Genomic DNA, 13733 nt, shown 5'->3' with positions numbered 1-13733 from the left:
TTGGCTTAGATAAAATTCATGAGGGCCACCAGAAGTAATTGTTGAAAAAATTGTAATTCTTTTATGATTTGCGTATGAGTATGTCGTCCGGGTGTATAGCGTAAAAAACTACATTGCAAAAAACGCAAACCAACGTATGCCAGGTGATCACTAAAAGGCACGAACGCTTTCTAACAATCAGAGATGTGCGAAGCTAGACCACTTAGTAACGCGGGGTGCAACACAAGAAACCAGGCGCCTCAGTGAGTGTGGGTATAGGCGTAAGCGTGATTAGTAAATATGGGTTTTGACATTGGTATGAATTTTAATAGTAATTGCCATGGGTTTCGAATTGGGTTAAGTTGGTGGGGTGTCATTTAGTATCTACCTTAGATCCATCGACGACTGCGGAGCCGATACTATGACTTACACTGAGCCATTGTAAACGCCCTCGTTTATGCATATACCCACCGTCGCTAATGCGCCTGTTCCTTACGGACGCATCCTCTCGCAAGTGCTCCTACCCTGACAGCATTCGTACTTTTTAGTGGCCACCTAGAACAAGTTGGCTAGTGTTTTTTGCACAATAGTTATAACGATGTATGTACAGTGAAGCCTTCCTAAAGTGTATCTGCACATAGGAATGCAAGTACACACCTCAAAAGTGATTGTTAAGGTCTACTGAACATAGAGTCGATTTACAGAAAAGAAGTATGTATGCAATGAATTTATGTAGAATTTGTACAATAAATCTGCAGAAAAAAAGTATTCAGATATACAGTAGGTCGTCGAATTATGAAAAAAATTAATATTGGTCAAGTTTAGGCACATTACTCTTAATGTTTAAACATTATAATTGTTTCGCCAATTTCTTTATTGTAATCCAAAATTTTGCACTGACCGTCATGTCAAAATCCCAGTGCGCATAGACGAAGTCCAAGAAGCAACAGAAGTAATTGTTGAAAAATTACAATTTGCTTATAAATATCATACTTGTGATAAAGCTAAGTTTTAAAAAAATGCCCAGTGGGTTTATTCGGTAAAATTGTGTTTTATTGGGCAGCATTGGGCTTTATGAAGTTTTGTACGCATAGTTTATAAGCGCATTTTGTAAGCCGTATTCCTACTTAAAATACAATTTAGGCATTCGTATTTTATTGTACACATGAAACTATATAATTTCCTTGTGGCGCTGGTTCCTGGTTCGATACCGGTTTCCCCCAAGTGGGCATTGTGGTGGGCAAACACCAGTTGGACGTTTTTTGGGGGGAGGAATCCTCTCGTTTCCTCCCACTTTCGTAATGCCATCATTATCATCACCGTTTCCCTTAGCTTCGCTGCACAATCGTGAGATATTGTTCTAAACTTAGAACATTAAAAAAAAAAAAAAAAAAAGCCACTCAAAGGAATGCGTGAAGCTCCAACTGACTTCGAGGGACACACTTGGCACTTTGACACTTTCTTATATTTCATTTCTAGCAAGAAGGAAATACACAATTTTGTAGAACAGGGTTCCTACTGGTCAGGGACATCAGAGAAAATGGTACATGTCATTGAAGCTCAGGGAAATTTTATGAAATATATTTTTTCTAACATTAATTGACCACAGTATAGGACCTTGCTTAGATTTATATGAGAGGTAAGTGGAACGTAAGTATGAGCAATTGATTACTATTTGTCTCTATAGAGTAAATGTTCTCATATATAAATGTTCACCGCTATTTATTCCTTATTTGTATGTCAACATCATCCGACACCTGTCATTAAAGTCAAGAAATTTCCTGCCAAAGGTCAGAGAAAGTCATATTAATAGACTTCTCCAGACCAGTTAAAACCCTGTAGAGTAGCAAAGAAGTTGGTAGTTCTATGTACCATAGAATAGGAATCAAATCCCGTATTGCACTTAGAATTCAAATCCTTGAGCCAGCCATCTTGACTGATTATTCCTTTAGTTTATCTCAAAACACGCCAGGCAGATACTGGGATAGTACCTCAATTTCAGGAGCCAGAGATAAAATAAAAATGGCTTTTTGAATGGATGTTGTTTTTTCTCAAAAAATAAAGTCTTTTTCTTTTTAAAAAAACTTAGATGTTAGAACAGGATTATTTTTCTCAATTTCAGTTGCCAATTTGCTTTCTTACAATATATTTTATGATTAAAGGGCTTTTGTGACATATAATGTTTGTACTGTGCTTCATACTCCACCAGATACGCAAAAAAGAGTTAGGGAGTTTCACGATCTGGTTGCCGTTAGTGTTGAAACGATAGAGGTATTTTCTTTAATAAAACATTCTCGATCATTATTTCATTCAAGAGAATAGATCATTGTTCGACTGAAGTCGAATAAAGTATGAAAAGATTTAAGCATTGTATTAAGTGGTACTTCGAATATTTTGTAATATATCAGATAATTAAATTTTGCGTTGTATACATATACCTTGTTAAAATGTGGTTTAGTCATGTTGGCTTTGTTGCTGACAAATGTTTTTAGTTAACATGCCACAATTATGCACCGAGGTTAGAGGAAACCGTTATAATGAGATAGGTGGTAATGATAGAATAACGAAAGGGGAAGGAAATGGGAAAACCCACGCACATGACGTTCGTTGACTACAAAGACCGCTTGGTGGAAGTTGGGATAGAATCAAGGACCCCACACGAAGAGTGGAATGATTTAAATCAGTCTGATTTAAATCACTTGATTTTTTTAAATAAAAATCGTTGATTTAAATCAAATTCCGAAATAAATTAATTTAAAGTGAAAATAAGTAAAATCCCATTTCGATTATGGAAGATAATTATAATACAATGAGACTCAAATGTATGTACAACACAGCATGAAAACTAGTGTCATGAAGAGAATGATTAGGAAAAATCCCGTTTTGAATGACTAACTCGGGAATCCTTCTTTCTTTTCTTCGTTACATAGAATTTTTAAATCGTTAACTATTCAAACGGGGAAATCACTATGGACATTTAAGAGGAAAATTCTTTTGTGTGCATGTCTGTTTGTTCGCAGATATGTGCGTATTTACAGGGTCCGATCCCCTCTCCGAAACTTTTTTTTCATTTTTATTAAGGTTTTATAACTAAAAAACTAACTCTATGGTCTATGGAACTCTGAGGTTCAATGTCTCGTTCACAAAAGCTCACCATTGACTTCTGTCCTTAGCCAACTTGATCCAGTTTCTGCTTTGCATTCCTATTTCTGGAAGATCCATCGTAATATTGTCCTTCCATCTACGTCTACGTCTTCCTAATGGTCGTTTTTCGATTGGACTTCCAGTGAAGACTTTGAAAGCGTTCCTACTTTCTTCCATCCTGGCTGCATGACCTGCTCACCTGAGCCCCTAGAGTCGATGACTTCCTCGTTGTCAAGTTTCCGCCGTTCCTCTTGGGTCCGATTATTCGTCTCAGGATCTTGTTCTCAAATACTTTCAGTCTACGTTCTTCCCTCAGAGTAAGGGACCATGTTTCGAAAAAAAAAAAAAAAAAAAAAAAAAAAAAAAAAAAAAAAGTATTTAGTTTTCTCTGCATTTACTTCTAAACCTATGTCTATGAGAGCGTTTAATAAGACCTCTGCATTTCTTTCTGTTGTTCTATCATCCCCTATTAAATTTACATCATGAGCATACGCCATAACATGGTGAATACCATTCAACTCTAAGCTCTGGTTCCTATCTTTGAGTTTCTTATAGCATACTTCAGGACAAAATTGAATAATAATGGCGACAACGCATCTCCTTCTGTCAGGCCATTCTCGACATGAAAGTTCGTGGATAAATATTTTCCTACCCGGACTTTATTTTGGGATTCATTTAAACTAGATTTTAGGCGAAATTTGTGTATTTTGTATGTATTTCGTGCCGCAAGCTAGTTACGATTTTTTAAGAAATGCCCCTGCCAGTATAAGTAACCTTTGTGAAAAAGTATCATGTTGACAATTGCTGCTCTACTTTATCCTTAATACTTTAAGAAAGATTGGGATTGAAATAGATTAACGATTGGGGCTTAATTCAAAATCAACCCCAGTGTTTTTCACTTAAATGTCATAATTAACATTTAATACTAATTCCTAATTTTTTTTTTCAGTTCGCGATTTGTATTATATAAGGAGAAAGATTTGATTTAAATTTAAAAAATCAACAATAATGATTTTTAAAAAAAAAATCATGATTTTTTCCACCCTGCCCATACACCAAACGTGTTCAAATAGAAATTATATTATTTTCTTTCTAAAATCAGAATAAAAAAGATTTTAGTATTCTCGAATTATCTTTAGCAAATTTAATTCTTCACTTATTATCTAATAATATTAAGAATATATGTATTTTTACTTTTTTTTAAAAAAGAAATAACTACGTAAAGAACTTATAGTTTTCCGTCAAGCAGTTCAAATCTTTCGTAGGGATAAACATTCTGATCAAAAATTGTCTATTTTTCAGAAAATTTTAAATAAGACGTTGCGTTTAAAATCTTTTCTTTGTTGTATAGGCTAAACACGATGATGATGATTCTCTCTGTTGTTTGAGATGTTTAGTTTACAAATTTCGATTCTGTTTTTCAATGCTACTTCTAGTTATATTGACTCCCTTTCGAAATAACTTAATATGACTAAGAGAAGTCTTATTGAAAATATTCCAGAGAGGATCGAAATTATATAAACTAAATATTTGAAACAGGATACAGAGGTGAATATGTTTCATTTATTTATACAGAGTGCATGCTATAGCGTCCATTAGTAAAATATGACCCAGTTACGTTATGTGTATTATTCGGATATAGAGATTCAAGGCATAACTATGATTCTGCTTTTCTTCTTTAAAAATAATTTTGCATTTCTTTTCCAGTGAAATTTCTACATGCAGACGTAAAGCCTGAAGAGTCGTCGAAGTTGAAATGTAATGTATTCGTTAAGAAAAACACGGAGAAGAGTGATAAACAGAAACGAATCGTGGAAGTAAAAAGTGACGAAAGAACTTACAGAGGTCAAAATTTTGGGCCTGGCATATACTATGATAATGACCTTTCGCGTACATTTTTGGCTATCAAAAACAAAAGAACAAATAAGATTAGATTAGTGGAAGCTAGTCAATACTTGTTATCTCCGTGTTTTCCGAAGAAAGTTGTTCCTGAAAGCACAAATAAGGAACGATTAGGTGCAATTGAAGATCTTGTAAAAAATTTTGGTTCGAAGAGGAGTCGGGCAGCGTTAGAGAAAACATTGAAAATGAAAGTTGACGCTGAAGAAGTTCAAGACAAATTGGATGAAGCAATGTCATCTGTTGTTGTAAACAAAGAAGATATTATATTAAAAACTGAAGGTAATTTAGAGCAAATGTTCCCTCCACCAAATAAAGACGCAAAGAGACCAGAGGACGTGTACTCTCTAGATGCCTTTCTTAGCGAAGCTGATTTGACAGAACTGGAAGCAGAAGCAGAGAGATGTTTAAGTCTTTCGAAAGAGAAATTTAAGGAGGAAGCTTCTAGAAACAAGTGAGTTGTAATAGGAAATCGTATGCAATATATGCTTATTTAAGATTCACTAATCTTTCTATGTTCTAGTTCCTTTTTCTTTCTTTCGATGCTCTATACATCAATCTTCGACGATGCACACAGTAAGGATGTGTTAAAAAATTATATTTATTATTATTGTGTATAGATGAAAGAAAATGCTCCTAGTGATTCTAATTATACTTTTCAGATTTATTTTTTACTGCTTCCAATCTTATGAATATACGCTGATTGCAACGATAACAATTACTTGTTGTTGCTTGGTCATTGTTAGTGCTCTTTCAACAAGAAATCTTATGGTGCCAGTGTATATCTGGATCTGTATAGTGGAAGACAAATCTGGGAAGTATAATCACAATTGACTCGTTGAGCACAAAAGTGGCCTAACCCTCAAAGTCTTTTTTGAGTACAAACCTGGTCCAAGTTAATTAATTATTTTAGTAGGCGAAACACTTTCTGAGAATCAGATATTTTTTAAACAAAATTTTCAATTCTAACTTTATCAAAACAAGGTTTGTGCACAACGCATCATTAAATAGGATCCTTTCTTTTTAGTTATAGAACATCATATAATGTTTTAACCATTTCTTATTGTGTACTTCGTCCATGGTTGTAGTATCGATAATCGAAACAGAAGCAAAAAAGAAAAAGTTACTGCATTAATTGAGCTGTAGTTTAAAATTGATACTTTATTTAATAAGTTTCAATATTCATGAGATAAACTACGTACCCCAAAAGTACCCAGAATTATCCAAATATGAACGTTTCAGGAAAGGGTTATTGCTTTCCTCAGCACAGCAATAAAACTTAATTGGTCGAAGGAAAGTCTCTAAATTATCTGTACCTAGAGACCCTTGTTATCTTCTGATCTGACACCTATTTTAAATATGCAGATCAGGAGATAAAATTCCCTAGGTACAGTTCAACTTTGTCAATTTTCTTCGACCAAGTATGTTTAATATTAAAATGAAACATAGGTGAAACAAATAAGATTTCCAAGCAATGTTGCTTTAGCTATTGTTAGTCAGCTACATAAGATACCGGTTAGTTCTCACGAAGAAGTGTTGATAGATACAGGGGAAATTTTGTTAGTTAATTATACAATTCCTATTTATCTGTAAGTATCTAGAATCATGGTAAAGCTATATTAAACATATTTATGTTAGGTATTAATTGTCATGATTTTGATTCTGGCGTACACTTTTCTGATGTAAATGATGTATATGAATTTTTATGTTCATTCCAATTCTCAAAGGCGCTCGAACTGGAAAGCTTGTCGGTGTCTTGGAAAACTGTTCATATCTAAATCACTATAAGGGTCTATGCTGAGGAAGGTAATAACATTTTGCCGAAACGTTTACAGTTGGATAGTTATGGATGCTTTTGGGATAACTACTTTTTAATGAGTTATGGTTTATTTATTTATTATTTATTTTGATTTCTACGTGTTGATCAATTGTCCTACTAGGAAAGTTTAAATTTGTTTCATTGAAGTTACCATTTTTACTTTTTTTAATGTCATAGTGCTTTCAATTTTACCTTTATTGCTCGGTGATTTAATGAGTAAATTTATAAAAGGTATAATTCAGGTTTATTGTCACAAAAAAAAAAAAAAAAAAAAAAATCAAAGCTCCATATTTCATAGACAAAATATATAGTGTACAAATTAAAACCAAACAGCTATGGACTTTCTTGTCTGACACCGGGGAATTTCCTCTTAAAGCTGTCAAAGAGGGCTTTTCCGTGGTTTGCTGCCATCTGCTTCGAAATTAAGGTCTAATTGTGCTTAAACTGTGTGACGTTCGCACAAAGGTTATGTATAGCACCATATCCTTCTTGACAGAGCTCAGAACCGCTTAATCGGTCTGGACTGTTGCACTGACGTTGTATTGCCCACACAAGCAAATATAGGTTATGGTTGTCCTCCAAAAGCTGGATGGAGCTATGCGCATAATGCAATAATGCCTTGTCTGACCAGAATAAAATGTTTGAACAATGAACAGTGTTTAGACTTCGTAACCATGCTAACAGAATTTTCCACATACGCTGAGAAAAATACATTTTACTGCTCGTTGCTCACAAACACTGGGAACAGTCTCCCTTCCTATGCCTGGCAGACCATTATCTTCTTTGGAAATGTGGATTTCGGTTTACCATTTCTTCTGTAGAAGTTTGTATACCTGATACAGTACAAAAAAATTAATTGGAATTCATCTCTGAGACATCCCATTCGACTTTTGTTTCATTATTAATGCTGAAGAGAGAGTTACTTCCCGCCGGTATGGATGTTTATACAATTTTCCTAAGTTCTTCTTCGCCTTATCAAAGTCTTCTGTTCGTATCCTTGCTACCTTTTGTCTTTTACGGGACCGTATTCCGGTTGAGTTTCTATTTCTCATTACCGAAATATGTGAAATCGTCAGTTTTGCGGCGACTTGTCACGTTGACAGATTTATTGCTTCACAAACAACTTCCTTGTTTTCCCTATCATCTTGTGTTAAGTAATGGAAGCCTGGAATTTTAGTTGTATCGAACATCGTCATTTTCCAGAATACATTTGATGATTAGACAGATCCTTCTTACACACCCAGTGGTTTTTGAAATAGGATACTATCACTGCACAATCACGATTGTGTGAAAAAAAAAAAAAAAAATAGTCACAATGTTTTGCGTTTCTGTATGTTTTGCTTTCGGCATGTTGCTCACGTGCACCACACCGGTAGATAAACACTGTCTGTCTACTGCACCCCCGTGATATTAGGGCGTATACACTCCTTGCTCCCGTGCTAAGTAGCATCGACTTCAAATTTGTGATAATAAAGTTGAATCATACCTTAAGTAAAATAACTGGCCGTTCCTCATCTAAGAAGAATGTGAACATACAACTATGTGAATTAACATGTGTTTACAATCGATCGATTGGGGGCTGGACGTCCCCATTCAGCACCAAAATTATATGAGACGGAACCTGTTGTTTAAAGAGGGAATCCGAACCACTGTTACGAAATTTAATCTGGGTATCCCCGCTAAGCATCGAACCTGGCATCACGCGTCATACAGAGAGTACGCCCGTTGACTACTTGACCATGAAGGGGCTAAGTATTTAGGAGCTTAATAAATAAATTTAGATAATTGTTAATTGCATATACAAGGATCTAAACTTATAGAGTGTTGGGAGACTTATGGAACGCAGAAGATCATAGGACTAGATATTAATAAACAGTGTGAATAGATTGCATTTAGGATTAGTACACTAATTATTACATGTAAAAAATGAAATGAAATCTTTCAGTTTTACGTCCCACGGTTATACTGGTCAGGCTAAAGGAGACGATAATGATGAGAGATGAGTGAAATGGCGGAATGAAGAAAGTGGGAGGAAACGGGAGAACTCCGAGAAAACCCACGAGCACGGTGTTTGTCCACCACAAAGTCCACACGGCGCGAGCTGGGATCGAAGCAGGGACCCTAAGCACCGGAGGTGAACGCTCTACCACTGAGCCACCGCGCCCCCTAATTATTACATGTGTATAATAGAAAGAGTGTGTACATATTTTCACACTACTATTTGTTACAACATAAGCATATGAAGAACAGCATTGAGGATATTCTTTATGACTGGGCAAAATGTAGGTAAAAATGAAATTCGAAAAATTTCATGTCAGCAACTTTATATAAAAAAAAATCATATGCTATATATATATTATATATATATTACAAATAAGAAATTTCCCGGCTAAGATTTTGTATATCAACAGGAACAAAAGTGAGCTTGTGTGAATAAGATTTGAAAAATGTTTTAAGTAATTTTTACTAGCGAAATAGTCCAATTGTTATCATTTTATTTCAACAGTTGTCACATTCCCTTAATAGTCTTTGGCCGTTCTATTATTATGAAAGGTTATTACAGTTTACGTATGTTTGATCTTATCGGCCCTCTCCACATGGTCTCTCGAAGAGTCTCAAGTATTTTCACCAAATAGTCCATTCAATGCACAAATCACTCACATTCGGCACAACTCAGAAAACATTCACAATACATTCATATTCATGTGCAGATCCTGCCGCTGAGGCGTCTATATCACTAATTACTTCAGCATAGTCTATCACTCACATTCACAGTGTTGAAGTTCGTATGCAGATCCTGCCGATGAGACGTTTATATCACTAATTACTTTAGCATTGTCTTTCTAATCATTGTCACTAGTCGTATAGTACTCGTATATAATGACTATGTAAATCATAATAATATTATTCCTATTATTCAATCCGGTTTTCGTAAGCATCATAGTACTGTCGTGCGATGCTCGAGGTAATAGATGGGATATTAAACGCAGTTGATAACTCTGAAGTTGCAATCATAGTCCTCTTAGACCTAACCAAGGCCTTCGATCCAGTTAATCATAACCTGTTGGCTAAACTAAGGTATTATAAATTCTCTGATACCGTTATAAACTGGATTGAAAACTACTTACTAGGCAGGAAGCAACAAGTATATCTTAGGACAGCTCAAAATCCCTTATCTTCGTCACTCGTTATAAACAAAGGAGTACCTCAAGGATCAATCTTGGGTCTCCTTTCATTTTCTATTTACATTGCTGACCTCACAGATTTCATTAAATACTCTAGTTTGCATTGCTACGCGGATGACACACAACTTTGCATCATGTCATCACCACAAAATATTGAACAAACTGTAGAACTTGTTAATAGAGATTTGACCTCTATATCTGAATGGTGTACCGATAACGGTCTTGTCATCAACCCCAGTAAGTGTACATTTACGATTATAGGAACCTCACGACAGTTGAGTAAAATCAAGGCAGCAAATCTAAAAATAAAAATTATGGACACTTATATTTCTTACTCTACCCATGTGAAAAGCTTTGGACTCATATTGGATAAGAAACTAAATTATAATAATCATTAATCTACTCAGTGTAATAAAGTTATTACTTTATTAGTCGACTTTACAAAGCCAAAGACTTTATATCTCAGTCTATGAAATTATATCTTATACAAGTTCTTTTTTACCGTTATTAGAGTACTGTGACGCTGTATATGGACTATCTCTCTCCGTTTACAATTCTAAAACTATACAGAAAATACAGAACTCGTGCATTAGATCTGCCTTTAACTTAAAGAAATCGGAATATATCCTACCAGTGCTAAATAGAAACGATATTTTAACAATGTCGAGAAGAAGATACCTACGCTATAGTTGTCTGATATATAAAATCCTTAAAACTCAATCCCCACAATATTTATATTGTAAATTTACAAAGCGGTCACAAATTCACTCTCACGTTACGCGTAACTGAGAAATTCAACGTACAAAGACTTAAACTGAAAATAGCGCAAAGATCATTTTCTAGAGCAGGTCCGAGCGTATGGAATGCGATACCAAAAGCTCTCACGGAAATAAAGTTATTTAATTCATTTCGAAATTCATTAAAATCACATTTGATGAAATCCCAGGGACTAGCCTCTGGCACTTACGACATGTACAGTTTTATGTAACAACTTAGCTAAATCCAACAATATCGATACTTTTTATTGCATATGTGACTTGTTCATTTTCTGATTTATTCTTTTACTTGTATTTTTTTTTTTTTTTAGTTTTTTCCGTTCCTTTTGATGTGTAATGTTTAATATTGTATTCTTTTGACAAGGGTTAGGTGGAGAGCAGCCATGGCTGAACCTCGCCCGCTTCAATAAAGACATTTTCATTTCATTTCATTTCATTACTCATACACTATACTTCTCGTTTAATTAATGAAACTAATAAATTGTCTTTAAAATAATGAGAATGGACTTTTTTTTTTTTTTTTAACTGATCGTTTGACGTCCCTCTTTATTCTGTTCTCTCCGTTCACTCTATTTTCGTTTTTCAGAAACATTTACAAATTTTCAAATACAAGCTCACCCTCGTTTCCTATTGGTTGGGAAAACTATTTAACACTTAAACTGGACAGAAGACTGAAACAAGCAGGAAACTACGTTGGTGGCGACTTGAAACATTATCGGTTGGTTAGTGGATGAAGGACAAGAAAGCAAAAAAGAACAGAAAGTTAGGGAAACGAGAGGGGATTTGAGATGTGGACTTTTTTTTTTTTTTTTTTTTTTTTTTATGTTGTGGAGGGTGATTGGACACGACTGATGAGAAAATGATTTGGATGGGATGAGCGCCTGAAATAAAATGGCCAAACTTACTTTTAAATGAAATTAGAATAATAAATAAATACTGAATAAAGATTGATAATATGTGCACTGGCACATCTTAAACCTTAGCCTCGAAGGAAAGTACCCGCGGAACGTATTAAAAGCATCTGTAAAAAAATCATTAAAAAGGAACATTATTCAGATTAATTTGTGATATTTATACATTCAGATGATTTTTTGTTATTTAGATAGGCATAAATTTGACTTCAAATCAGAGTTTGACTTATCCCAACACCTTGATTTTTATTAGTCTGACCCAAGATGAGTGGTTGGATTGGAGTTTAGCATTCCTTTCAGCTCCAAAACTATTTGAAACGTGGACTTACAGCTTAACGTGGGACTCGAATCACATGAACTTCCGCTGGAAATCGGCTGATCTTCCTTACTGAAGAGGCGTACGCTAGCCATATTGTCACGAGAGAGCTCTACCAAAGATAATGTAGCAATAAGTACTTATAAAGTATAGTTCACATAGTTACGAGTAAACACTGGAAGTAATTAGTGCTGCTTAACACACACAACTTGTTCTGATGACCGCATTTATTTAGAATCTCTCAAGTTTACACCACACATTAAGAATCCTTTATAATTGAATACACCTCTACTTAGCTTGGATATGGCTAATAAACACATACACAAACTGAATAAAGAAAACATTTAAGTTAGACACCTCAAGCCATAATTGGTTGTGAATCAAATACAAAATTCTCATTTGTCAACAAACATATGACAGCTCTCAAGTATCTGCCTTAATTTGTAGTGCCTTCTGCCAAATATACGATATGAACTCAGATCGCTAACTAATTCCCTGAAGACTATATAGTAATGTCTAGTTTACATAATATACATATAGAAGTTCCTCATTTTGAACTTCTTTTTTCTGTTGTACCCTGTAGTTCAAAAGTCTATCCTAGTTTCACAAAAACGAAACTTATTGTTTGTCTCTTCTAGGTATTCTCCATATTTTGTTTCCAATTTCATGACGTTACTTGGAAGGGAAATTACTGCGTCTATATTATATAAAGCCAAAATTCTAATTTATATCGAGCTACTAGTGTATATGGAGGGTTTAACTTACAAAGATATACGAAGAAAGACATTGGAAGTTTGTTCGTTTTCCTCGTTTCTAAATGACAAGATTTTGTCATCTTTCACAGAACAAACTACCAACGGCAGGTAAGAAGAAAGTATTTTTTTTAAATTGTAGTAATATCTCAATTATTATATGTGCAGTGTAGATAATTCATGTAGAAATCCCTTATTTTAAACTATTTTTAAAATATATGTATATAATTAATATTTTTATTATTTCACTGTATATTGAATTCACTTTCTAAATTCATGTTGAGAGTATTACTAGTATAGAGTATTAATTAGTTTTGCTAACATTTTGCTAATCAATTCAACTGAATATGCATGAAAATAAAGGTAAAGTGTGTCCCCATTTGTGTGAGGCGTCGAGACGCTGGGCTATATGGAGGCAAAGCTCAACATACATACAGAAAATGAAGTAGTAATGTAATAAATGTTAGAGAACGTATTTTGTCAAGTAGCAGTTTTACAGACTGTCTAAAAATATGAAAATTATACTGCAGTTTGTAAATGGTTACATGTTTAGGATAGATACTATTGAGATTGGGTTCTTTGTGGAAAGTTCTCAGTGCCACTTATTCCTTTATTTACTTCAAATTTTAACTATGTACTCACTCTTCACGAACGTGTGCAAAATGAAAGGAACAAAGATTTCTTCTATGCGTGATTTGCAGAAAGCATAAGGTCTGGAACAGTAACTGGATATAAAGAGAAGAAAGCATACTCAATTGACGTGCAGAACGGACGTAATCAAAAATAATGTCGTAATGTAAGTGAATTTCCTCTTTGTAGGGTGCTCATCTAACCGTGAAACCGTTAATTTCGTTATCAGACTTTGAAAATGTAGAAATTTTAATTTTTGTAGTGTTTTCTTGTTTCTGGTGTGCAGTTGACATCACAAAGTCGAACAGGTCAAATTTAATTA

At 34.4% G+C, this 13733-nt stretch overlaps 1 protein-coding gene across 3 annotated transcripts in view; it reads left to right on the top strand.

Annotated features, from left to right (window-relative positions):
- Polr1E (RNA polymerase I subunit E) overlaps positions 1-13733 on the top strand; it is a 57020-nt gene that overhangs the window by 26133 nt on the left and 17154 nt on the right. For all 3 annotated transcript variants that reach the window (XM_081730735.1, XM_081730736.1, XM_081730734.1), the window contains exons 2-3: positions 4831-5476; positions 12668-12892. In XM_081730735.1, the coding sequence (XP_081586861.1) occupies positions 4831-5476; positions 12668-12892 (871 nt within the window). The remainder of the gene's footprint in view (positions 1-4830; positions 5477-12667; positions 12893-13733) is intronic.

Source organism: Thermobia domestica, chromosome 11 (genome assembly GCF_964235325.1).
Source record: "Thermobia domestica chromosome 11, izTheDome1.hap1.1, whole genome shotgun sequence".
Taxonomy (NCBI): domain Eukaryota; kingdom Metazoa; phylum Arthropoda; class Insecta; order Zygentoma; family Lepismatidae; genus Thermobia; species Thermobia domestica.
Note: the sequence above shows the minus strand (reverse complement) of the source record. Positions and strands in the feature narration are given on the sequence as shown.